This window comes from Marmota marmota, unplaced genomic scaffold, assembly GCF_001458135.2.
Source record: "Marmota marmota marmota unplaced genomic scaffold, marMar, whole genome shotgun sequence".
Lineage (NCBI taxonomy): Eukaryota > Metazoa > Chordata > Mammalia > Rodentia > Sciuridae > Marmota > Marmota marmota.
In genome coordinates this window covers 10,725,308-10,750,361 of record NW_026000222.1, presented here as the reverse complement: position 1 = coordinate 10,750,361, position 25,054 = coordinate 10,725,308, and the positions used below count along the sequence as shown (strand labels likewise).

Sequence of the window (25,054 nt, the reverse complement as noted above, 5' to 3'; positions counted from 1 at the left end):
GTGCCTCACGTGAGGCGCGGGGCGGGGCAATCCGTCTCTCGTCTCTGGTCGCAACGCTCACCCGACGGCACGTAGTCCTCGTCCTCCTCCGAAGTGGAGAAGTCTTCGGAGTCAAATTCCTCCATGTCGCTGCCGCTTGGGGCCAGGCAACCCACAGGACTGCAGCAGCAGCCTCCACCGGAAAAGCTCTAGGGAGTGATCATAGAGCTGCTGCTACTGCTGCTACGGCGGCGACGGCGGCAGCAGCACCTTGGGCGGCCCCAGCAGCGTCTGCACATGCGCAGACAGTGCCACGTGGTCGAAACACGACACTTCCGGTCGATGCCTCTGGGCGGGCACGCCGGACTTAGCGGAGCTACGGGCTCGCCCGGACGTGGTGTATGCTGGAACTTGTAGTCTTTGGTGCTGCCTCACCTCCTAGATGTAATAAATGTGCTTAAAGAAAATTACATATCTACAGAAAGTACAGTTGACGCTCATTATCTGGGATTTGTATTTTCAAATTCACTTAACTCGGTAAGATGTTTTTCTCGTAAGCCCCAAATCAATAATGCGCGCTTTCTGGGGTTACTCCCGGGCATGCGCAGGGGGGACTTTTGGAGTCTGCAGGGATTTAAGTTTCCAGCTGTGATTGAACCAGGCGGAGGCTCCAACTTCTTGGTTCAGCTCTCCCTGCTGTAAACGAGTCGTTTTCGCAGATCTATCCAGTGCCACTTTTTACTGCATTTTTGTGCTTTTATTGGTCTTTGCGGTTTAAAATGGCCCCAAAACGTAGTGCCGAAGTGCTGTAGGGTGTTCCCAAGCGCAAGAAGGCAGTGATGTGCCTTATGGAGAAAATACGGGTGTTAGACAAGCTCCGATCGGGCATGAGTTACAGTGCCGTTGGCCGTGAGTTCAAGGTTAATGAATCAACCATCCGGTATATCAAGAAAAAGGAGAAGGAAATTCGCTGGTCTGTACGTGAGGCCGCTCCAGAAAGCGCTAGATTGACCTCTATAGTGCGTGATGAAGCCATGGAAAAGATGGAAAAGCGGCTTAATTTGTGGATTCATGAGATGACGACCGACAAAAAAAGCATAATGGCAGCATTGTTGTGAGACTGAAAGCCAAAGAAATCTACTGTCACGTTACCCAGGGTCAGAAATGTGAAGCCCTTCTCGGCCAGCGCCGGCTGGCTCGCCCGGTTCAAACGGCGCTACGGGGTGAAAAATGTTACCCTCGCAGGAGAAGCAGACCTGAAAGCTGCGGAAGAATTTAAGAAATACTTGCTAAGTGTTATACAGGAGAAGGGTTATGTGGAAGAGAAGGTTTTCAATGCCAGTGAGACCGGCTTGTTTTACAAGGATGTTGGAAAAGGAACCTATGTAACGCAAATGGCCTCTAGAGCCTCTGGCTTTAAGTCATTCCAAGACCATGCAACCTTGCTATTGTGCACCAATGCCAAGGGTGACTTTAAGTGCAAACCCTTAATGGTGTACAGAGCCCAAAATCCACAAGCACTTAAAGGGGAAAACGTGAACCCTATGCCAGAACATTGGAGGTGGAACAAAAAAGCGTGGATGATGTCTGATTGGTTCCTCAATTGCTTCATTCCAGAAGTTGAACACTATCTCCAGGGCAGAAACCTTGCTTTCAAGATTTTATTAATTTTGGATAATGCTCCAGTCCACTGCCATGAAGAAGTTGAAAACGCACCCCCCAAAGTAGAAGTTCTTTTTATGCCTCCAAACACTACATCTTTCATCCAACCCCTTAATCAGGGTATAATAAAAGCTTTCAAAGCACATTATACTAGAGAGTTTTACACAAAGGCTTGGGAGACTCTCAAGGCCAATAAGGAAACCACCATGATGGACTATTGGAAGTCAGTCACTATACGCAACGTATTGATTATGTTGGCACAGCCTGGGACAGCATCAAGCCAGCTTCTATCAATAACTGTTGGAAAAATGTTTGGCCTGACTGTGTGGAAAATTTCGAAGGCTTTGAAGGTATTACAGAAAATATAATGAACAGTGTCCGAAACATAATGCACATTGCACAGCAGATAAGCGGAGAAGGCTTTGAGGACATGAAGGAAGAAGATGTGGAGGAACTTTTTGCAGAGAAGACAGTAGAATCCACCAATGAAGACCTGGATGAGATGGCTAAACAAGGCACCAGAGTCAGTGAGGATGAGGATGGCAACAGTAGTCAGCCCAAGACTCCAAGAATTCTCCCTCTCACAGCAGCCAAAATAACAGAATGGAATTCTGCCTTGGAAAAAAATTTTAATGACATGGAGGAGTGTGACCCTATGCTTGATCGCAGCCTCAAATTCAAGCACCTTGCCTCCACTGCATTTGCCCCATATACTGAGATACTTAAAGAAATGAGGCAGAGAGCCAATCAGACAAAGCTGATGCAATTGTTCAAGCCCAATGGGGAGGGACACCTGCCCACCCCGTCGACAAGTGGCGATAGCCCAACTCCTAAGGTAAAACTGCCAGATGTCAAAATGCCACTCTCTTCCTCTTCTGCAGAATAATTCCACCCAACTCTCCCTTGGTTTTCATGGATCAAGCCAAGGTTGAGGTTTACACACCATCCACTGCCCCTCCACATCCTGCAGTCCATTAACAGTAAGCTTTTAATGTTTTTTAAAACTTTAAATGTTTAATCTTTTAATTTTTTCAGGACGTTATTGTATTACTGTACTGTACAGTATGTGTTCACAGTGTACAGTGTGTCAGACTGTTTTCTGTACTATATGTACTGTATGTGTATGACTATGAAAAAGTAGTACAATTTCAGTACAGAAAAGTACATTGTACCAAAATGCTGTAATTGAGATGTTATGTTGTAAAGAAATACTGTGTATAATTATGTGCAAAAGTATATGTATTAAATAAGGTGTCTTTGGATAGAAACACACATAAAACAAGGTTACATGATGGTCATTTGACAAAGGTGTTGTGACCAGCAGCTCATAGGAGTCTAAAACCCTGGAGGAGAGGTTATTAGAGACAACAGTATAAATGTAACTACTGTCAATAACTAGAATCCACTATATTCTAGAATGCAGACATCCACATGGATCTTTCTTTCAAGTTGATCCATATTATAATACAAACATATAATCTTTATTTTTTTCAGATGAAACATTTTAATTATAATCTAATTTGGGGACAAAGTAATCAGAATCAAATGCAGGTGAGACATTGATGACTGCCATGCTGTTTGTTCCATACTTTCTAAAAATTGAGGGTTTTTTTTTCAACTGAAAGTTGCTTCTCACTGATACTCTGGACTGGACTGGATCTATGTCATCCAGTCCTTGAGTTACCTAAATCAGGGAATAGATTAGACATGTGAGTAGAGACATTACAGAAGGCTCTATACTAGCAAACTTATGTATCAAAAAACACTATCTCCTTTAAGTGTACAACTATTTTCATATATATTCAAAGACATGAGCAATCACCATCAAATCAATTTTAGAATAATTTTATCACCCCAAAAAGAAACCTGGCACTCATTAATCATTCCCGTTTTACCTGATCATCACATCTGAACATTCCCTGTAAATAGACTCATATAATGTGTGACTGGTTTCTTTCACTTTGAGCCACATCCCTAGCCCTTTTTTTTTTTTGAGATACGGTCTCTCACCAGGTTGCTTACAGCCTCGCTAAATTGCTGAGGATGGCATTGAACCTGCAATCCTGCCTCAGCCTCCCTAGCTGCTGGGATTATAGGCAGGTGCCACTACACCTGGCTCTTAGAACCTGACATTTTCAAAGCTCACCTAGAAGTGTCAGTCATGAAGCTTTACCTTTTGAGGAATTGCCAAACTGTTTTCCAAAACAGTTGCACCACTTGATATTCATGAGATCCCAGTTTCTCCACACCCTTACCAACACCTTGTGTTTTTGACTGCAGGGTATGCAGTGGCAACTGAGTTTTGTTTTTGGCTTGGATCTCACTAAACTGTAACTCAAAACCCTTTTTCCAGTTGCCCAGATCACTGGGATTACAGGCACCTACCAAAGCCCTGGCTTCTCAATGTAGTTCTTTTTGGAAACTGAAAATTCCTCCCCTGCTGTGTCCTGAATACCCATAATTTCAGGGGCTTCTGGTCGAACTATGTGCATATCCTCTGCTCTGCACTCTAGCTGGCTACTAGAATCATCCTGTTTCTTGAACTGAGTGGCAGTCACATAACTTTTATATATATATATATTATATCAGGTTATACATTTAAGGTTTTTGTACTCTATTGCCTGTTAAACCTCAATTTAAAAAAATTACAATGAATAGGCAGTCCCCTGCCAGACAATGTACATCTACAGTGTCAGCAACTGTAGCAGTCATTTTATGACCATGAGGTAAACTACCCAAATTGGAATAATCCAACTTGCTGAAAATGGCAGAACAGAAATCTGATTTATTATGTCACCAAGGTCATTAAATTAGCCTAATTTGGAGTTTTTCTTCAGGTAGATTTAGTGTTGAAATTATTAGCTTTTCACACATTACATCAATATTCATCCATCTCAGCACAGAATCACACAAATATTGGTGGTGATACATGGCTCACAATGTGGAGTTAATGTATCAAAGGCATATGTAAATACAGTGTAATCACATCTTTGAACAAGAATTTTCCTACAAATTAGTAAAAAGTTGAACATAAAATAAAGTTCAACATACATGTTAATAAGTTACTAAAAAATACCAAAAACTAAAGTCACACAATTTTATTACAAAAGATTAAACTCATTAGCCACTAAAAAAGAAATGCAGTTCCAACTCACAGGATTTAAAGTAATTCTTTATTGATAAACATTTACACTTGAATTAGAAATGTCAGTAGAAAAATAAAATATTAAATAATTTTCTATTGTACAAAGATTTGATCCTTTTGACTGTTGCAGTTAGTGAAATAACCTAATACAAAATGTTATGCTGATTTGGTCACAACCAGCCTTACAGAATGCACAAAAAGAAATGCAAGTTCACAAAAACTTTCTGCGTGTTGATCACTGATGGCACCAGGGCTTCACATTCCAGGAAATGGTTCCTCAGGGACAGGAGGCGTGTGCTGCAGTGTAGTAAGAACTTTATACAAACCAGAGCAGTCAGAAAGGATATTGGAATCAAAAGTCAACATACCATGTAAAAACTTAAAAAAACATAAGGAAGGATTTAAAGTTCATTATTTGCATTAACTGTTTCTCACTAGTTTAAACGTTTAATGAAAATTAGTATCCTGCTGCAAAAAAAAAAAAAAAAAATAGCTAATAGCACAGAGAAAAATCTTTCTCATAATATTCATTATGCATTTGTTTATGAACTTAAGTTCACAAAATGCCTTTACCCCAAAATCCTATTAAAGAATCAAGAAATCAGCTTTAATGGTTGGGGGCTGCCTCCCCACATTAAAAAACTGTTGGGGGGGGGGCAGGGGAAGCATAGCTAGGGGAGTGGTGGTTACATCTATCTCTAAGAAAGTCAGTTGTTGGCAAAAGTTCTCAAAAAACTATATAAGGTAAAATGTTCAACATAAATGCCAATATTCTTCCATCTGAGCAACCACCTGCAAATAAATCTGTATTTGAGACAAGGAAGAGAGAAAGAAAAAGGGAGGAAAAGAGAAAACCAAAGTGGAATACATTCTTTGTTTAGCATTCAAATAGTTTTTCCCTGAAAACATTTCAAGCTACACAGCGCAATCTATACATTTATTCACAGGAAAATGCTTCACATACTGGGATGGAGGAAACATTTAGCAATTTAAAGATACAATTTATATTTGAAGTTTTTAAAGAGTAGATAATCAAATAAGAAACAGATGCCTAAATTTCAAAATGCCTAAATTTTTGTCTTGGCTCTAAAAAAGGAAAAAAAGAAACTAACATTTTAATCATGGATCAATACGTTGAAAAATTAGATTTCAGGGGGAAGGATCCAATTACTGGCCCACATGTTTGTGACATATCCAAAAGAATGTTTTAGGCAAGAAAAAAGCAGTTTTTCAACAGAGATGATCTAAAACCATTTCCCAAAAGAAGGGATATAATACCCATATTTCTTAAACTGAAGGGATATTTTCTAAAATCACAGCTTTTTCAACTGAAAACTGTAATCTTTAAATATTTTTTGGAAGAAAGATTTGAGCTTATTTTTTTGTAGCACTGAGAACTGAACCCAAGAGTGCTCTACCATTAAGCTACCACCCCAGCCTTTTCACTTATTTGAGATGGGGTCTCACTAAGTTCTCTGGACAGGACCCAGACTTGTGATCCTCTTGCCTTAGCCTCCTGAGTCAGTGGGATTACAGGAGTACACCACCTTGCCCAGCTTAGATTTGAGTTTCTTGTTGGGGATTTTGAAAGGAAATTCAGCTGCACTCAATTAGTTTTAACAAGCAGTCTAATTTGTTAAAAGAAAATGTCCAGTGAATTTTGTAATTCCTTTATAATTTTTCTCTATGAATTCCACTGGCAAATGTCCTCCTAGCTTCTTCTAATCAGAAGCCAGAGTGCATTTTGTTTTAAATGGAATAGATTCATGTGCATATGACCTCGTGGGTTGTCAGCCTTAATCTCATAATGAAAGTTCTCCTTTAAAAATGTCAGAATTAAGGAGAGGTAGAGGAGGCAGTGATACTGGCCAAATTATATTGTTATATTGTGTGCACACGTAGGAATATGTAACAACAAATCCCAATATTATGTACAACTATAATGCACCAAGAAAAATGTGGAAATAAAGAAAGTCAGGGTTAACGATCAGAAGTTATTTTGAAAACAGGTAACATCACTGATTGTATTCTACACAAACAGTTTAGGTGGTAAGGATCAAATGACTTAATTTTTGCAATGTTCTTCCTTTTGAAGGTCAAAGTTTTCAGGCCTTTTAATAAAAAAGGAAAGCAGTAGGATAAAAATTAAAATAGCTAAAATCGAGTTTAAAAAACTTGATATTTAATTGTCTTTAGGGGTATCAATTTTCTTAAAAGAAGTGTAAAGGGCAGAATGGGGACAGATCTGAAAATAAAACTTCAGGCACTTAATGGGAGTAGACACTCAAAAATACTGCACAAGTGGCTGAAGAGCCACCACCAGGTAAACACATCAGGACTAAGGAACCAATAACCACCAATGCTATTTTCAGCTGTACTTCTATGATTGTCTCAAGTCATTAATCCACCCCAGTCACTAAGAAAATCTATAGCAGAATGTTTTAAGTATCTTATTTGTGCCTCAGTGTCCAAAGAATATTCTAAACAATCTTGCTTAAAATTTTCAACTTAGCTGCTTCAGAGGGTATGTAGATTTCTAATTAAACTAAATAAAATAAGCCAAATTAAAAGCAATAAGAGGGCTAGGGTTGTAGCTCAGTGGTAGAGCACTTGCCTAGCATGCGTGAGGCACTGTGTTCCATCCTCAGCACTGCATATAAAGTATTATGCCCACCCACAATTTAAAACAAAAAGCAATAGGAAAAAGTATAGAAATCCTTTCTTTCTTTTTTTTTTTTTTAAAGTGCCAGCCAGGTGTAATGGTGCATTACTGTAGTCCCAGTTTCTCAGGAGGCCCAGGAAGGAGGATTGCTTGAGCACAGGAGTTTGGGGCCAGAACATAACAAAACCCTCTTAAAAAAAAAAAAAGTCAATTAGCTAGCTTCTTTTAATCAATTATAAAAAAACAAACTCATATCTCTTAAAATATTAAAAAATCAGAGGTCAAGATAGTTATACATAAAACATCACATTCTCATCAGTTATCTACTTTTAACGGTGGAACCAAAGTCACTACTTGAGTTATACTTCAACTTATTTCCTGTTACATTTCACCAAATTTGCTCTCAAAGCTATACTCAACCAAAACCTAGTTGGCTTTACTGTCATGAAGATACAGTGAAAGAAGAGTTTCCCAAATATTAATCAAGATTAGATCAACTAAGATTTTAATGCAGCTTATTCTGCTCATGTTAAATACACCAATATTGCCCAGTTTCTCTGAAATATGCAACATTCATGAAATATGGATTTTCTCACCAAATATAGTAAGGGATATTCCAGTGTAAGGGAAGCCAACCCAAAGGCACAGTTGGCCTGGTTTAGGTAAAGGTATGTGTGTAAAACTTAATCTACAAAAAAGAGGCCAAGAAACTTGTTTTGTCTTGGTTGAGAATGATAGGAGTCCAAAAAGATCTTCAATGGCTACAGCTTCAAACTGAAGAAATATCTGATATGTTCTTCACATTCCTGTTGAACCAAGTTGCTTCCACTTGAAGAAATAAAACACACTACACTCCATCATGTATTCTCTGAGGATTCTAGAAAACTTAGGTTGGACATCACAGCATAAGGGTGTATGCTATAGAGTAGCTAAAATCCGTAAAAAGGAGACCACCACCACACAGAATGTCTGTCCAGTGCCCAAGGTCAAGGCTTCAAACGGTATCATCTCCTTCCCTGCTGCTCGGTAAACTCCAGCAATTGCTGCACCTGGTTCAAAAATTCAAGTACATTGAAGAAAAAAAATGAGGTCAACAAAATTGTGAAATTTAGCACTTAAAATTCTACTCTAAGTAGAATGTTCCAGTTTTTTTTTACTTTAAAATTTAAATACTATAGAAATGTCTTGTTTCCCCTATTCTTTCTGCTGATCACCTGAGGTTTTGTTGTTGTTTGTTTTTTTCAAGGCAAGGTCTCACTATGTTGCCTAGGCTGGCCTCAAACTTGCAATTCTTCTGCCTCAGTCCCCCAAGATTATTCTAGTTAAGTATTCTTTATATGGTTTGCAAATCACTGACCTGTGATTTTAGATGTAGACTCTATAAAACTCAAAGTCTCCTAGATTTACTGAGTAGAATAATCTGGAAGTAATAAGATCACAAAGAGCAATTCCTTCATGACCTTGAATGTGAACTCAAAAACATCTCTTTATTCCTGTGCCAATTAGCCCCATGCCCAGCATTGAAGAGGTACGAAATAAATGACAAACTTCTAAGTGAGACTAAGAAAGAAATGTTCAGGCCACAGGAAATCCCTGCTCTACCTTGTTATATTCAGAGTTCCCTTCAAGAAGGGGAAGAGGAGGGAGTAATGGGATGGTAAAGGAAGAAAGGAGGACTTAGTCTAAGCCACAAAGTTCTTAATTCAAAGGGTACACAAAAACAGAGATACTTAAGGGTTCTGTTTTAGCCTCATGCTATTAACTTTCCTATGCAGTCACTGTAACTGCCTAGAAATTGAGAACACAAAACAAAAAACACCTGTATCTACCCAGATACACACACACATATATATGAACAAGAAGAAAGAAGAGTAATTAGCCAAAGTTGGTTTTCTTGAACATTCGACACTCTAAAATGCCTACGACCCCTGGCATTGTCACTAATGTCTGAAAGCACATCTCACTGGGACTCTTTGTGACGTAAGCTTAAGCTACTTGAAATGGGTCCTAAAGTGGTATGTATTTATTTTTATTTTTTTAAACCAGGGATTGAACCAAGAGATGCTTAACCACTGAGCCACATCCCCACTCTTTTTTATTTTTTATTTAGAGATAGGGTCTTGCTAAATTCTGAGGCTGGCTTTGAACTCGTGATTCCCCTACCTCAGCCTCCTGAGTTGCTGGGATTACAGGCATGCGCCACCATGTCCAGCCCTAAAGTGGGATTTAGATGATGGAGGGCAGAAAGGAAAAAGCCCACCAGAGAAAACAGCAAATGGGAAGGGAATAAACTCCACCCTAATGCCTAAAGATAGAAATAAACACAGCATTTATACATAATCACTGCAGAGCAGGCATCAGTTTAGGTGCTTCATTGTGTGTACTATCTCATTCAGTCATCACCCAGGCTGTAAAACGGTTACATTACCAGGGAATAAACCCAGAGGTGCTTAACATTTAAGCCACATCCCAGCCGTTTTTATTATTGTTTTTGGTACCATGTCAGGGTCTCACTAAATTGCTGAGGCTGGCTTTGAACTTGTGATCCTCCTGCCTTAGCCTCACCAGTTGCTGGGATTACAGGTGTGCACCACCATGCCTGGCAGTATTATCCCTATTTTACTGATGAGAAAAATGAAGCTGGTGCCTGGGGCCAGTAATCAAGTGTAGAAACTGGAGCAGAGGTCTCTGCAACTGCAGGAGGTAATGCCATCAACAGAAATTGGGTCACACTGTCTCAAAACAAAAAACAAAACAAAAACCCTTAAGTCAAAGAGACCAAGGAAATTTCTGTTTAAAGCTCAAGGTTTAAATTCACAGTGAAAAAACTAAAGTGACAAATTTGTGGGACTATTAAGTGTCTGTGTTCTATGAATGTATTTATGTTTATATGTATACCTAAAAAAAAAAATGCAACAAACTGTGGTAGTTATTATTAATATATATCATAATTTTTTAATTTTGCTTCCTTATAGTTTGCAATTTATATAAAACATGTTTATATGCTATTGTGAGCTTAAAAATAATTTAAACTTATTATTCTCACCATTGTAATTGTGTCCTATGACAAGAGCCAAAAGCCAAAGAGCAAAACAAAAACAAAAAGCAGGTTTAAAAATACAATTATTTTAAAAATAATATCCATGTTTCTCCAGTTATTTTTGAGAAAGTTCTAAGGGGCAGGGGGAAAGGAAATAAACAGAACACAAATCAGGTACTTCTCAGGAAGTCAAAGATTAGCCAAACAAAGGGGGTTTGGGAATAAGAAAAAACAATACATTAAGGAATAGGACCTAAGATTAAAAAACACTTTTTATTATTTATCCTACTCAAATATGTTCTAAAACAAGTCCTGAAATTAACTGACTTATCACATTAAACGTTTTTGACTGGTATTTTAATGTCTAACATACTTGTCAAGATTCCAGCAGTAATTGGTCCCACGATGCCCATCAACAGGATGCTTACAGACATGAACCTACCATATTTGTGATGTCTGAGGGTGAAGAGGGCCAGTAATCCAGCGGGGACATGAAAGAAGAGGGAGGACACCAGTGCCCACAGGAACACACCATACCACATCTCTGCGAGAAAAGAAAAAGGCAAGCTGCAAATCACTCACCTTCCCAGTTAACTTCATTTTCAAAATCATTCAGCTGCACTATAGGTTGGTTCATCAGTCCTATGTCCAAATACTGATGGTTTCAGCAGGTTCAGCAAATGACCACTCCCAGGCCACCACCTGTTTTTTGTACTTAAGGACTTATCTGAATCCACTAGAAGATTATAAACATAAAAACTTCTTTAAACCTATGTCTGTTCACTTAAGTATTGTCTATGACAGTTTCCAGCTTCAAGGGCAAAGCTGATGTTATGGTTTGGATATGAGATTCCCCGCAAAAGCTCCAGTGTTAATGTTAACATAGGAATGTTTAGAGGTGGACTGATAAGATTGTAAGGACTGTACCTGAATCAGTCCATTCTAGTTTGAATGGTCTGTCTGGGTGTTAACCATAGCCAGATGGGGTGTGGCGGGAGGAGGTGGGTTACTGGGGGAGCACCTGGAAGAGTCTATCTTCCTTGCAGCGACCACACTCCCTTCCTGACCTGCCCTGAGCTGAGCAGTGTTTCTCTGACAGGCCCTTCAGCCATGATGTACTTCTGCCTCACCTTGGTCCCAGAGCAAAGGACTCAGCCAACCACAAACTAAACCTCTAGAACCCCTTAGCCAAAATAAACTTTTCCTCCTCTTAAGTTGTCAGATATTTTGGTCACAGTGACAAAAAACTGACTAACATATCTGACACAGGAACAGAGATCACATGGCCTACAAAGCCTAAAGTATTTACTTTCTAGCTCTTTACAGAAAATATTGACCAACCCCCGATAAGCTACCTACAGCCTCAAACTGAAACAACAAACATCTAGATCTGTAAAAAAATCCAAATAATTTTCCAACTATGTGAAGCACAAGACTGAGTACCAAACTGAATAGGCTAACATGCAGCAGATGCCTGTTGCCCTTTCCTGTCTTTGATTATCTAGTCTTCTAAAATGGAAAAGCTATTCCAGTATATTCATGCAACAGTCTCTTAAAGACAATGCAGTAAATATCAAGCCATCACCTGCTATTAGGATATCAAAGCTCTTTCTTTCTTTCTTTGTACCAGGGATTGAACCCAGGAGTGCTTAATCACTGAGCCATATCCCCAGCCCTTTTTATTATTATTATTATCATTTTGGTACTGTGACAGGTCTCACTAAGTTGCTGAGGCTGGCTTTAAACTTGCAATCATCCTGCCTCAGCCTCCCAAGCCACTGGGATTATAGGCATGCACCACTGCACCCTGTAGGATATCAAAGCTTTTTAAGCTGCAAAATAAACACCAGAAAATGTTTGTCTTGAAGAAAATGGCAGGTAAGAGATAAGGCAGGTTAGAAGAGCTAGTTCCTAAGGAGAGACTCTACCCACTCTTAAGATGACTGAAAATGAGCACTCTCCCCCACCCCTTTTTGGTGCTGGGGATTGAACCCAGCATGATAAGCACACACTCTACCACTGAGTTATGAGCTATACCCCAAGCCAACGTTAAAATATTTGATCACCAACTATGTTTGAAAAAAACTGTATCAACTAGTCGTGGTGGTACATGCCTGTAATCCCAGTGGCTCAGGAGGCTAAGGCAGGAGAATCATGAGTTCAAAACCAGCTTCAGCAACTTAGTGAGGCCCTAAATAACTAAGCAAGACCCTGTCTCTAAATAAAATATTTAAAAAGGGCTGGGAATGTGGCTCAGTGGTTAAGCACTCCTGGGTTCAAGCCACAGTACCAAAAAAAAAAACCCCTACATCAGGTCCCTTAGAAAATAGACTAGCTATCCTCATGAGCTATCCAAAAGACAGAATGAAGGTGGCACATTAGCTAAAACTCAATATTCACCGTTAGGCTGGGGCAGGGAAGTAGCAGGCAAAGGTAGAGATCAGTGCTCAGCTTAACCCAGCAGGGTTTTTCCACCAGGTACCACTGCCATGTCCACTGGATAACTTTGTTGGGGTGGGAGGTGCTGTGCTGTGCTTTGTAGGAACATGGAACAGCATCTCTGGCTAGAAGCAGCACTCCGCCACAGAAGTGACACTGAAAATATCTTTAGACATTGACAAATGTCTACAAGGAGGCAAAATTGTCCTGATTAAAAACTAGTAGCTTGCTGGGTAGCCCAATGGCACACACCTGTAATCCCAGTGACTTGGGAGGCTGAAGCAGGAAGATCCTAAGTTTGAAGTCAGCCTCAACAACTTAGTGTGACCCTGTCAAAATAATTGGCCTTGGGGCTGGGGCTGTAGCTCAGTGGCAGAGGGCTTACCTTGCAAGTGTGAGGCACTGGGTTCAAACCTCAGCACCACATAAAAATAAACAAATAAAATAAAGACATGCTGTCCATCTACAATTACAAAAAAAAATTTTTTTTAAATAAATAACTGGCCTATTTTAGTTATTTGCAAATTCTATTAAAAACACATTTAAATCATGCAATATGGACTATAAATACTCATACCCCAAGCTTAAAAAATTTAAGTACATATTATATAGAAATAAAAATAGTAGCTCTGTGTCCCAGAGTTTAATCACCAGTACTAAATAAATACATATCTGATAGGATTGTGGCCTTATAAGAAGAGATCCCAATCTCCAAGAAGAGAGATGATCCTAGTCTCTCTTTCTCTCCCTCCCTCCCTCCCTCCTCCCCCTCCCTCCTCCTCCCATCCCCTCCCCCATATCTATCTATCTATGTATCTCTCTCTCTCTCTCTCTCTCTCTCTCTCTCTCTCTCCTGCCATGTGGAGATACAGCAACAAGGCAGCCACCTGCAAGCAGGAAATCAGTCCTCACCAGAACATGACAATGGTGGCATCATGATCTCAGACTTCCAACCTCCAGAACTAAGAAAATAAATGTCAGGGGCTGGAGATGTGGCTCAAGCGGTAGCACGCTCGCCTGGCATGCATGTGACTTGGGTTCAATGCTCAGCACCACATACAAATAAAGATATTGTGTCCACCGAAAACTAAAAAATAAATAATTCTCTCTCTCTCTCTTTAAAAGAAAATAAATGTCTATTGTTTAAGCAATTTATTGTATTTGTTTTGTTAACACCACCAAGAGCTAAAACACCATTCCCACCTCCCCTGGAGCATGGCACCTGCCAAGCAGACCTACCAGACCCACACCTCAACTCCTCTGAGAGCTTAATAGCCAATTTGTGAACAGTTTATAGCAGGTCGGCGCTTCCCCAAGTTTCAGAAGGGGGAAGCATACTGCACCCCTACAGCCCTAAGCCACATCCACGGGCTACTTCAGTGCCTACATATTTTATATAGTACCACTTAAGTCACTTCAACTAGAAAAAAATGTTTTATTAGGTGAGTAGCACAGTTTATAAAAGCACTTTTCTGATGGATGGGATTTTTACAGGACTCTTAATAGCAAAAGCAAAACTGGATCTATAAAATGCTTTTTTAAAACCTAAGTGATTTCTCTTTAATCTACTGCACCTTAATTTTCCATCTATTTAATAGCTATTTATTGATTGCCATGTAGCACTTTCATCTCCCTGGCTCAATAGACTATCAAAAATATTTGTCTACATATCTTACAGTATTTCCTTTTCACTGCTTCAAATCAAGCACATCATCTTCAGTTCTGTTTACCTTGGCAGCTATGTTAGTCTATTCTGTGCTGCTCTAACAGAAATGTTTTGGCTCACAGTTCTGGAAGCTAAGAAGTTTAAGACTGGGAGGCTACATCTTAAGAGTCAAGCATGGTGGCACACCCCTTTAATTCTAGCAACCGGGGAAGAGCAGGAAGGCAAATTTGAGGCCAGTCTCAGCAACTTAGACCCTGCCTTAAAATTGTAAAAAAGGGCTGGGGCTATAGCGCAGTGGTACAGTACCGCTGGGTTCCATCCCTAGTACAAAAAAAAAAAAAAAAGAGAGAGAGAGAGAGGAGCTACACCTGGTAAGGGCATCCATGCATGTAACACTGCAGAAGTGTCAAACTGAGGGGAAAAGACATGGAGAGAGTGCAAGAGAGCCAAACCTGCCAGGTGTGGTGGCACACTGTAATCCCAGCAACACAGAAGGCAGAGACAGGAGAATTCCAAGTTCAAGGCCAGCTTCAGAAACTTAGAGAGGACCTAAACAATTTAGTAAGACCCTGTCGCAAAGAAAAAATAAAAAAGGTCTGGGAATGTGGCTCAATGGTTAAGTGCCCATGGGTTCAATCAATCCCTGTTACCAAAAAAATTAAAAAATAAAAAGGACTAGGGATAGCTCAGTGGTATAGTGTCCCTGGGTTTAATACCCAGTACCAAATAAAGATTATAGACCTGTGCCACCACACCCGGCTTAAAGTCAGAGTTCTAAGTACACCACAACAGTCCTGGGGATGACAGTCCTATCGGATCCCCCAACTCCTGGAGTCAGATTGCCTTGAGGCTCATCACCCAGCAACCTGCACCTCTCCACTGTCCACTGGGAGACCCTTCTTTCTTTTTTTAATATAACAGTAGGTTTCTTCCTTTTTCAAAAATATTTTTTAGTTGTAGATGGACACAATACCTTTATTTATTTATTTTTATGTGGTGCTGAGGAGCATACCCAGTAACTCACATGTGCCAGGCAAGTGCTCTACCACTGAGCCACAACCCCAGCCCTGGAAGACCCCTCTCTTTACAAATCCCACCTACCTACAAGGAGTATGCCTGTTCCATTCCCTCCTAACAACTTGCCTTGGGACTCTCACTACCAACTGAGGTCTGTCACCTCTCTCCTGACACTGTTGCCAGCCTGCCCACTTACCACTGGCCTTCCTCACCCCAGGGGTCTCTTGACCCTGATCTGGCCTTCCATCTTTTCTCTACACAAAGCCAGTCAGTCATTGTTATTGGAGTCAAGGTTTCTTGTAGGGGTGATGAACATATTTTCAAACTGACTGTGGTGATAGTCATACAATTCTGAAATATACTAAAACCCACTGGATAATACATTAAAAAAAAAAAAAAAGCAAGTCAGATCATCCCTCCTTCCTCCTCAAGTCCTGCAAGAGTGCCTTCCAGGATCTGATCTCATCTCCTCCTTTCTTCCTTACCCCATATTGCACTCAGGGACCCTGAATGTCTCCTAGTTTACTCAGAAGCCCAGGTTTAGAAAAACTGACCGAGTTCACCTACTTGTTTGACCTGAAACATAAGGTCTGAGAAAGGAACACAGGGCCAGCTGAAAGGAGCCTCTAAATCTGGAGCCCTCTTGCCTACACTTTCCTGTTTTCCTCGATTCCTTCAGATCTCTGCTCCAATGTCACTATCAAGGCCATCCTGCTCACCTGATGTAAAATAGCAGTCCATAGCCCCTTACACACACATAAGGGACTAGGGACTGCTATTTTCCATGCACCCATTACACCAAGCATAACAGCTAAGGGTGAGACACTGCCAGGAGGGTATGTGCTTACCACCACATTCTGATCACCTAACTTGAAGTCAAAGGGCTACACCTCATACATGTACTCAGCCAAATGTATGAATGACTCCTGGTTATCAATAACTTCAAGTTACATGTCCATGGCAGCAATGGTAAACTCAAGAACATGTTGCAGTTTAATATTTTCAGAACCATTTCTGAGAGCAAAACAATTTTCATTGCTACAGATTCTTTACTATGATGTAACTATCATCCCAGATCCCTTATCTCAATCTTTTCTTAAAGCGAACTAAAAGCCAGACAGACTAGATAGGACATTCCATTCCAAATTATCACCCACATAAGACATTTAATTATGAAAGGATTAAGGTATCCTTAGGTGGAGAGATTTGACAAACACCATCTTCACCAAATGGTCAAAGTTACCATTATCAGTAAAGGTACACACTTACATTATCACCTGATGATACTCTAACAAGTGCAAAATATCACATCTGTTGGAACATTCTGATAAAAAATGTTTAATCAATTCATGAAGAAAAATCAAAGAGCTGGGCGCAGTGGTGCATGCTGTAATCCCAGCAGCTCTGTAAACTGAGCAGGAGGATTATGAGTTCAAAGCCTAACTCAGCAAAACTGAGGGGCTAAGCAATTCGGTGAGACCCTATCTCTAAAGAAAATACTGGGGATGTGGCTTAGTGGTCGAGTACCCCTGAGTTCAATCCCCAGTACCAAAAAAAAAAAAAAAGAAAGAAAGAAAAATCAACAAACCTAGAATATTAGACATTCTACACAATTAGCTTAGACTGTTCAAAAGTGTCAGTTTCAAGAAATTGAAATAAAAATAGAAGAATATTGTTCTAAGTTAAATGAGACTAAAGAGACATAACAACTAAATGCAATGGGTGAACCTTGTTCAGATCCCCCCAAAAAGAAGGGGGGACCATTTGATCAATTGAGGGGAGATTTAAATAAGGCCTATTTGATCACTGTTAATATCTTAGGAGTGATATAATTTTGTAGCTATGAAAGAAAATCCCTTGTGTTAGCAGCAACATGCTAATGTATCAGACATTAAGTGCCATGAATCCTGCAACTTCTTTTGAAAGGGCTCTGGAGGAAGTTAAAACATGAGTATGCATATATATTTATAGAAGAAAATTTAAAAGTCATGCACCCCCATGTTTTAATTAGTGATAGATCAAATATATGATGGTGGTCTCATAAAATTATAACATAGCCTAAGTATGTAGTAGACTATACCATTTAGAGTTGTGAAGTACACTAATATTCACAAAACAAAAATGCTTAATGAAAAGAGAAAAACTAGGGAATGGACAAATTATATTGTGATATTGTGTGCATGTACAAATAAGTAACAAATCCCACCATTATGTACAACTATAATGCACCAATAAAAATGTGGAAAAAATTAAATTTTAAAAAAGAACTGCTTGCTGGGGTTGTGGCTCAGCAGTAGAGCGCTTGCCTAGCACTGGCGAGGCCCTGGGTTCGATCCCCAACACCACATAAAAATAAAGATATTGTGTCCAACAACAACTAAAAAATAAATATTAAAAAAAGAACTGCTTAACAAGCCCCAGTTGTTAAATGATGCATGACTGTATCACTGAATCCTAGCATATGAGTAACTGCTATACTATTCTTTCAATTTTTCAGGAGGTTTGAAATTTCCCAAGTAAAGTTGGGGGAAGGGGGAAGAATAAGGAAACAAAACCAGACTAACCTAGTCATGATAGTGTATGAATGTTTCAGGTTTTGGACAGGGTCTCCAGAATGTTGTGTATTTTTGTTTTCGGTGTCAGCTGTGCTCTTAATACTTTTTGAAACAACTTGAGCTGCCAGATTCTCATTTTAGGCGTGATTACAAACTTCCATCTTCATTCACCCCCAACACAGATTATCATCATCATCTTGTCTGCTACTTCACCAACAGCGCTAGACATGTGATACACAGCAAGTCTCAGGTGTCCACTGAATGGTGCCTGCCAGTGGCTGCCCACTGGATGACAAATCACAGGTGCCTTGTTTAAGACTGCAGTCCATCCGCCTTCCCTTTGCACTGTCTCAGGCCCGTTCTTTGTTTATTGGGTCAGTCAACCGCCAGAGAACCCCCAACTCCCCCTTCAATCGCCACTCGTCTGTCTTCTGGCCTTTAAAGGTCCAATACAAATAACTATGCCCGCCTCTCGAAGTCTTTATTAATCTTCCTAAAGGAGGTAATTCCTCATCTCTAAGCACTGACAATTCTATTTTGTATTACAACTTTGAGAACCCCACCAGGCCGAGCAGAAGGTCAGATGGGGGTAAGAGGAGTTAAAAAGACTCGGTCAAAGACGTACAAGGCGTGGTGGGAGAACCGGCAACAGGTCTCAGCAAGTGATTCCAGGTAAACCAGCTGGAAAAGGGGTGGGTTTGGACCGGGTGCCAGCGATCAGCAGCCGGGCTGGAAAAGGGGTGGGTTTGGACCGGGAGCAGAGGGGCTGAGCTACAGGCTACACACAAAGGAGGGGTGGGTTCTGACCGCTGCTCGGCCAGACCGACACGATCCAGCCAGGGTCCCCGCGACAGGCGGCCAGGCGCCATTCCGCGCCGCCAACGAGCCGGGCGCGACTCTGAAGCAGGCGCGTTCAAAACTGCAAAACCCAAGACCGGCCCCTCCTGCCTCCGGGTCCACCTGCGGCCGCTCCCTCCAACTTCCGCCGCCTCCGCGCTGGCATCGGGTGGCGGGGCCCCGGGGACCTGCGAGGACGTGGCAGGAGACGTGGATCTGGGAGCCTGAACCCAGCTCTGCGAGAGAAGTCGCAGCCCGCCGGCCGGACGCACAGTGCGCAGGCGCGGGGCGGGGCCGTACCTGGGAAGGAGCAGAGAGAAGTGGAGTTGGGGCACAGGGTCCCGTTGCCCACCCGTGGCACGAGCTTCAGGCTGAGGATCTGCTGCAGGAGTCCGGCCGAGCCTCCGCTGCCGCCGCTCCCCTCGCGCTCCATCCCGCCGCCATACACCGCATAAAGATGAGGGGAGAGCGCCCGAAGTGCTGCACAGCCTAACTCCCCGCACCTCAGCCGACTCAGCGTCACCTTCGGTCGAGGCCCTCTTCCCCCCCACCCTTAACGGCGTGGCCAAGAGATACTTCTTCCTTCCAATCACAGGGCGCCGCCAGATGTAAGGGGCGGGGTGAAAGTTGTCTCCGCCTTTGACGTTGCGTACGGCTCGCCAAGAACTAGTGCCCCGCGGGTTACGCCCCCTACTGGAGAATCTCCTGCTCCTTCGGAGCAGGCTGGCCTCTGCTCTGCTCTACAGCGCCACCTATAAAAAAATAGGCCAATTGCATACGTCCTATAAGACAAAAGATGGAAATTTAAAAGGGGTCAGACAGTAATCATAACAAATTTGTTGATCTTAGCAACTGTTGTTCTAGCTAGTACTGGATCCAAATATCTATGAGGTTCTTTCTTTTTTTTTTTGCGGTAATGAGGATTGAACCCAGAGAGTGGTGTCCTACCACTGAGCCATATCCCTATTTTTATTTATTTATTATTTTATATTTTATTTATTTTTATGTGGTGCTGAGGCTCGAACCTAGTGCCTCACACCTGCTAGGCGAGCACTCTACCACTGAGCCACAACCCCAGCATTATTTCTTATTTTGACTCAGGGTCTCTCTAAGTTGCAGAGGGTGGCCTGGAACTTGCCATCATCCTGCCTCAGCCTTCCCTTATGAAGCTTTTTTGAAAAGAACATGAAAGTTCTGTAAAGCTAACTACGGGAGAAAGATTCCATTCGAAGACATGTGTGGGAATGGGAAGGGAGACTATGGATATATGTGCTAAAGTTTTTAAGTGAAGTGAAAATTTAAGAGAGATTCCAATTCAATACTGCAAAATTGTATCATTTCCCTTCAGCAATGTTTAAATTAAAATTTAAAAATCAAGACAAGGAATAAACAAATAGAGTTCGCTAACAGAATTTAGTAAGAATGAGAGGTTTCAACAAATTTCAGAAGACGGTGTAGCTGTATAAATAAATACTTATTGAATATTTTATTATGTGTCACCAAGCCAAATGATAGCTATGCAATATCTGATTAGCCTGAACATCTCAGTGAAATTATTATTCTTATCTTATTTTATGCCTATTTCACAGGAGAAACTGATATTTAAAACACATAATTTGGCCAACACCACAAAATTAATAAATATCCAAGATGAGATTTTAGCATAGATTTTTCCAGCGCCTACCCTTTATACCATATTTTGTAAAAGGAAGCCATAATTCAGGGACACCATGAAGGACAAGGAATCCTCTGGAAGCTTTGTGAATAAATAAGAAAGGAGGTTGGACACACAGAGATTCACTGAGAGTCCACCTCCAAGATAGCTCCATCAATTCTCTCCTCCATCCCCTGCCCCACCTGTGCATAAAACAGCTGACCCTAGAAGAAATAGAAAATGCAGGAAACAGAAAATAAATAATTTTCCTAATTAGCACACTCAAAAGAGCGGCAAGGAGATGTTGTATTCATAAAATCAAAATAGGATGCTATGAAAAAGGAGTAGAAAACAAGAGAGCTCTTAGAAATTAAAAATATGACTTCTGAGTTATATAATTTCATAGATTAATTAGAAAATGAAGTTGTGGAAATTAATGTTAGAGCCATTAGTGGAAAGGGAGAGCAAAGATAAGAGACAGAGAGGGACTGGGTACAGTAGCACACATCTGTAATCCCAACAACTTGGGAGGTTGAGGTAGGAGGTTCTTACCTTCTAGGCCAATCTGGAGAGCTCAGTGAGACCCTGTCTAAAAATAAATTTTTTAAAAAGAGCTGGGGATGTGGCTCAGTGGTAGAGTGTCTCTGGGTTCAATTCCCAGTACCACGGGCAGGGAGGCAGAGATCTGGAAGGTTAAACCATTTAATTAATGGGCATTTTCTAAAAAAGTAGCAGAAAAAAATCGCAAGAATAAACTTTAAAACATAGTTGATGCAGAACTGAAGAGATACAAAAGTGATCAAGTGTGTAAGAGAAGGAAGGAGGGTGGGGCCATATATAACACATCCTTGTAAAATTTCGTAACTAAGAATAAACAAAATAAATAGTGAGTTATATGATATGCAGTCATATTTCCGTTTTAAAATATTTTTAAATGCTTAACAAGTCAGACACACACAGAAACTACATATTACATGATCCCATTTCTATGAAAAATCCAGAAAGGCATGCCTTTATAGAGACAGAAAGGTGAGTAGGGATTGCCTGGGGCTGGCAGTGAGAATGAGGAGTGATGGCAAGCGAGCATGAGGGATCTCTGGGACGATGGAAATGCTGGACTGTGGTGATGGTTGCACAACCCCCAAAGTTTATGAAGACCTTGAATTGTACACTTAAATCAAATGAATTTAATGGTGCATGAATGACATATTTAAAAAGTGTTTTTGGAAAATTACCAATAGAATACTAAAATCTCTGTTTAGGTTAGTTGGAGTGTTCAAATGTCATTTTTAACATTAATAACGGTAGCAATCATCTTAGCTTTCTACTCTTAACTTTCAGAGTCATTTCATTATTTGACCTAGGAGGGAGAAAAAGAACAATACTTTAAAGATGACTTAGGAATTTAGTAAGTCATTGAAACTGAAACTTTTCATGGTGTTAGTTGAAATTAAAAGATCGTGTGAGACTTACAGATATTTTCCCAGTGATTCTAGACTTCTTGTCAGTACTTCATATTCTGTAGAATTTGGGGGCATGTGACAACATGTGATTACTGCCAACAACATTTTTCCATAATTGTGCTGTATCCAAGGCACACTCTGGTAATAAATGATGCTGTTGAACCCTCCCAAAGAAAAGAAGAAAAAGGAAAACAATAAAGAGAAAGTCCCTGGGCCGGGCATGTCCTCCAGTTGTAGAGTGTTTGTCTAGTGTGCCTGAAGCCCTGGTTGGATACCCAGCACAAAAAATAAAATAACATGGTTTGGCAGTCAAGTGAAGGAGGATGGTAGACAATGCACTAGTACCTTCAATATTCAGAGAGCAAATTTTTTTAAGCCTAATTTATTTTAAATTAAAAAGCATTGTAGAAAATACATAATATTTTCCCTTTAATTCAAGGACATTAGCAAGATTGTTTATTAGAGTTCTCTCCTGAAGACTGCGTTTAGAGTCTTTCTAATGCCAATCCCCTAATACTGTGGCTATGATTTTGCATCAACCAAGGAACTTATCTAAAATAAAAATAGTAAGTATTAAAAATGTCATGAAATATTTACCAATGCTTCCTTTTCAGTACATTGCCCAGAGTAGCAGGGTCCATTAGAAGTGGAACAAACCAATCATTTTAGGGTTATGTAACAATCAATTGTGCATCACATTGGGGAACATTATTTTGAATTTAAAATTCCCAGTCAAATTATGAATTGAGAGGTCAGAAGAAAGACATTTAGATTTGCAGAACTCAGAAAATGTGTTTTATGTGCCCTTTCTTTCTTTCCTTCTTTCTTTCTTCTTCTTCTTTTTTGGTACCAGGAATTAAACCCAGGGGTGCTTAACCAATGAGCCCCATCCCCAGTCCTTTTAAAAATATTTTATTTAGAGACAGGGTCTCACTAAGTTGCTTGGGCTTCACTAAATTGCTGAGGATGGCTTTGAACCTACAATCCTGCTTCAGCCTCCCAAGTCGCTGGGATTATAGGCATGCACAACCTCACCTGGTTTATGTGCCTTAGGAAACTAAGGGTATATTCCAGCAAAGTTAAAGAATAGTAAACAAGAAATAGAAAGATGTGCAAAGCAAGAATGGGGGAATTAACCAAGAGTGTTACTTTGACCTCTGTGCAATAGTCCTAGTAGCCACCTGTCCAGATTAAAATAGAAAGACCAGTGTCCTCAGGAAGAATAACAAAATTACTCTCAAGCTGTAGACAGTGTCATTACTGTGATTATGGAGTAACACGTCGGTGCTCTGCTACTGAGCTACACCCACAGCTCTTTTTTAAAATTTTTATTTATTTAGGTACTGGGGGTTGAACCCAGGGATGCTTTACCACTGAGCTACATCCCCAGTTCTTTTTATTTTTTACTTTTTAAATTTTGAGACAGGGTCTCTCTAAGTTGCTAGGGTCTATCCAAATTGCTGAAGCTGTCCTCAAACTTGTGGTTCTCCTGCTTCAGCCTCCCTCAGCTGGGGTTACAGGTGTAGCTAGGAGTGCAGCACTTAGATGATGTTCAAAATGTAATGACAAGATGAAATTCCAATTTCTTCTCTAAGTAGAAAAAAGTGAAAGGCAATACAAACTCTCAGAAAAACACAAACCTGTAAGAAAATTACAAAACAAACAAAATTACAAAACAAACAAAAACTGGGTGTTTTGTTTTTGTTTTTGAGAAACTGAACACCCCACCTCATTTACAGCAACGTGCAGAATCGTAAAACGTTTAAAAGGCAAAGTAAAACATGTTCTCAAGATAGTGAGAGTTCTTAAACTAGATGCCAAAAGCACAAGATGAAAAAAATTTTTTGATCAATTTAACTCTCTTAAACTAAAAAAAATCTGTTATTTAAGTATTAACATAAAGAAAGTAGGACAAGCCACAGACTGAGAGAAAATGTTTGTGATACATGTTGACTGACAAAGGAGTAGCCACAAGAGTATTTGGGCTGAGGGGTAGTGGTAGAGTGCCTGCGGGCATGGGTTCAGTCCCCAGCCCTGAAAAAAAAATAGAACCTGGGAGTGTAACACACACTTCTAATTCTAGCAACCCACAAGGCTAAGGCAGGAGGATGGCAAGTTTAAGGATAGCCTGGACACTTTGTATCAAAATAAAAAATAAAAAGGACTGAGGAGGTAACTTAGGGATAAGGCACCCCCCTGGTGTACAGAAAAGAAAATTTAAAAATAAAGCATTACTAAAAATCAATAGAAAAATGACAAAGAGACAAAACACTTGTGTGGTATTTTATCAAAGAGAATGTACAAATGGCTAACAAAAATTGGCAAAGATGCAGGGCATGGTGGCACAGGCCTGTAACCCCAGTGACTCAGGAGGTTGAGGCAGGAGGATCACAAGTTGAAAGCTAGCCTCTGCAACTTAACAAGATCCTGTCTCAAAAAAAAAAAAAAAAAAAAGTAAAAAGGGGATGTGGCTCAGTGGTTAAGAGCCCCTGGGTTCAATTCTTGGTATCAGAAGTGGGGTGGATCTGGGGTTGTGTCTCAGTGGTAGAGCACTTGCCTCACATGTGTGAGGTACTGGATTCAATTCTCAGCATGGTATATAAATAAGTGATTAAAATAAAGGTCCATGAACAATTAAAAATTTTAAAAAAACTGGAAAAGATGCTTAATTCTGTTATTAGTCAGTAAAACACAATGAAATATCATTTGTCAATTACAAATAGCCCAAAATTATGAAGTCTGAGAATGTCAGAGATATAGAACAATTGGAATACCTTAGGCAAAAACTTGTTGTAACTATTTAGAATAATGTTGAATGAATGTCACTCTCAGATGAATATCCTACAGCATCCTGACCTGGAGATATATTGTTCCTAGTAGAACCATGACGGCAAGTAACTGAAAACAAGTTGATATCCTTCAAGGGAAGCATGGA

General features: G+C 40.3%; 3 protein-coding genes across 10 annotated transcripts in view; 1 reads left to right on the top strand and 2 right to left on the bottom strand.

Moving 5' to 3' along the window:
- Cfdp1 (craniofacial development protein 1) overlaps positions 1-305 on the bottom strand; it is a 110,441-nt gene extending 110,136 nt beyond the window's left edge. For both annotated transcript variants that reach the window (XM_015496055.2, XM_015496056.2), the window contains exon 1: positions 62-305. In XM_015496055.2, the coding sequence (XP_015351541.1) occupies positions 62-125 (64 nt within the window). In that variant the 5' untranslated portion in view covers positions 126-305. The remainder of the gene's footprint in view (positions 1-61) is intronic.
- A 561-nt stretch (positions 306-866) lies between these two features.
- Positions 867-2,527, top strand: LOC107151051 (tigger transposable element-derived protein 1). Its single transcript, XM_015496299.1, has 3 exons — positions 867-1,093; positions 1,136-1,761; positions 1,905-2,527. Exons 1-3 carry the CDS (start codon positions 867-869, stop codon positions 2,525-2,527), a joined length of 1,476 nt encoding a protein of 491 aa, XP_015351785.1.
- A 5,409-nt stretch (positions 2,528-7,936) lies between these two features.
- Positions 7,937-19,596, bottom strand: Tmem170a (transmembrane protein 170A). 7 transcript variants are annotated; one of them, XM_015496058.2, is made up of 3 exons: positions 19,303-19,596; positions 10,931-11,032; positions 7,937-8,497 (listed from the first exon to the last, which is right to left on the bottom strand). In XM_015496058.2, exons 1-3 carry the CDS (start codon positions 19,433-19,435, stop codon positions 8,367-8,369), a joined length of 366 nt encoding a protein of 121 aa, XP_015351544.1. In that variant the 5' UTR covers positions 19,436-19,596; the 3' UTR covers positions 7,937-8,366. The 7 variants fall into 7 exon arrangements, with proteins under 7 accessions (XP_015351544.1, XP_015351543.1, XP_048648468.1 ...); XM_015496057.2 differs by having other exon boundaries at positions 10,862-11,032; positions 19,303-19,580; XM_048792511.1 differs by lacking the exon at positions 19,303-19,596 and adding an exon at positions 18,791-19,272 and having other exon boundaries at positions 10,862-11,032.
- Between the last annotated feature and the right edge of the window lie 5,458 nt (positions 19,597-25,054).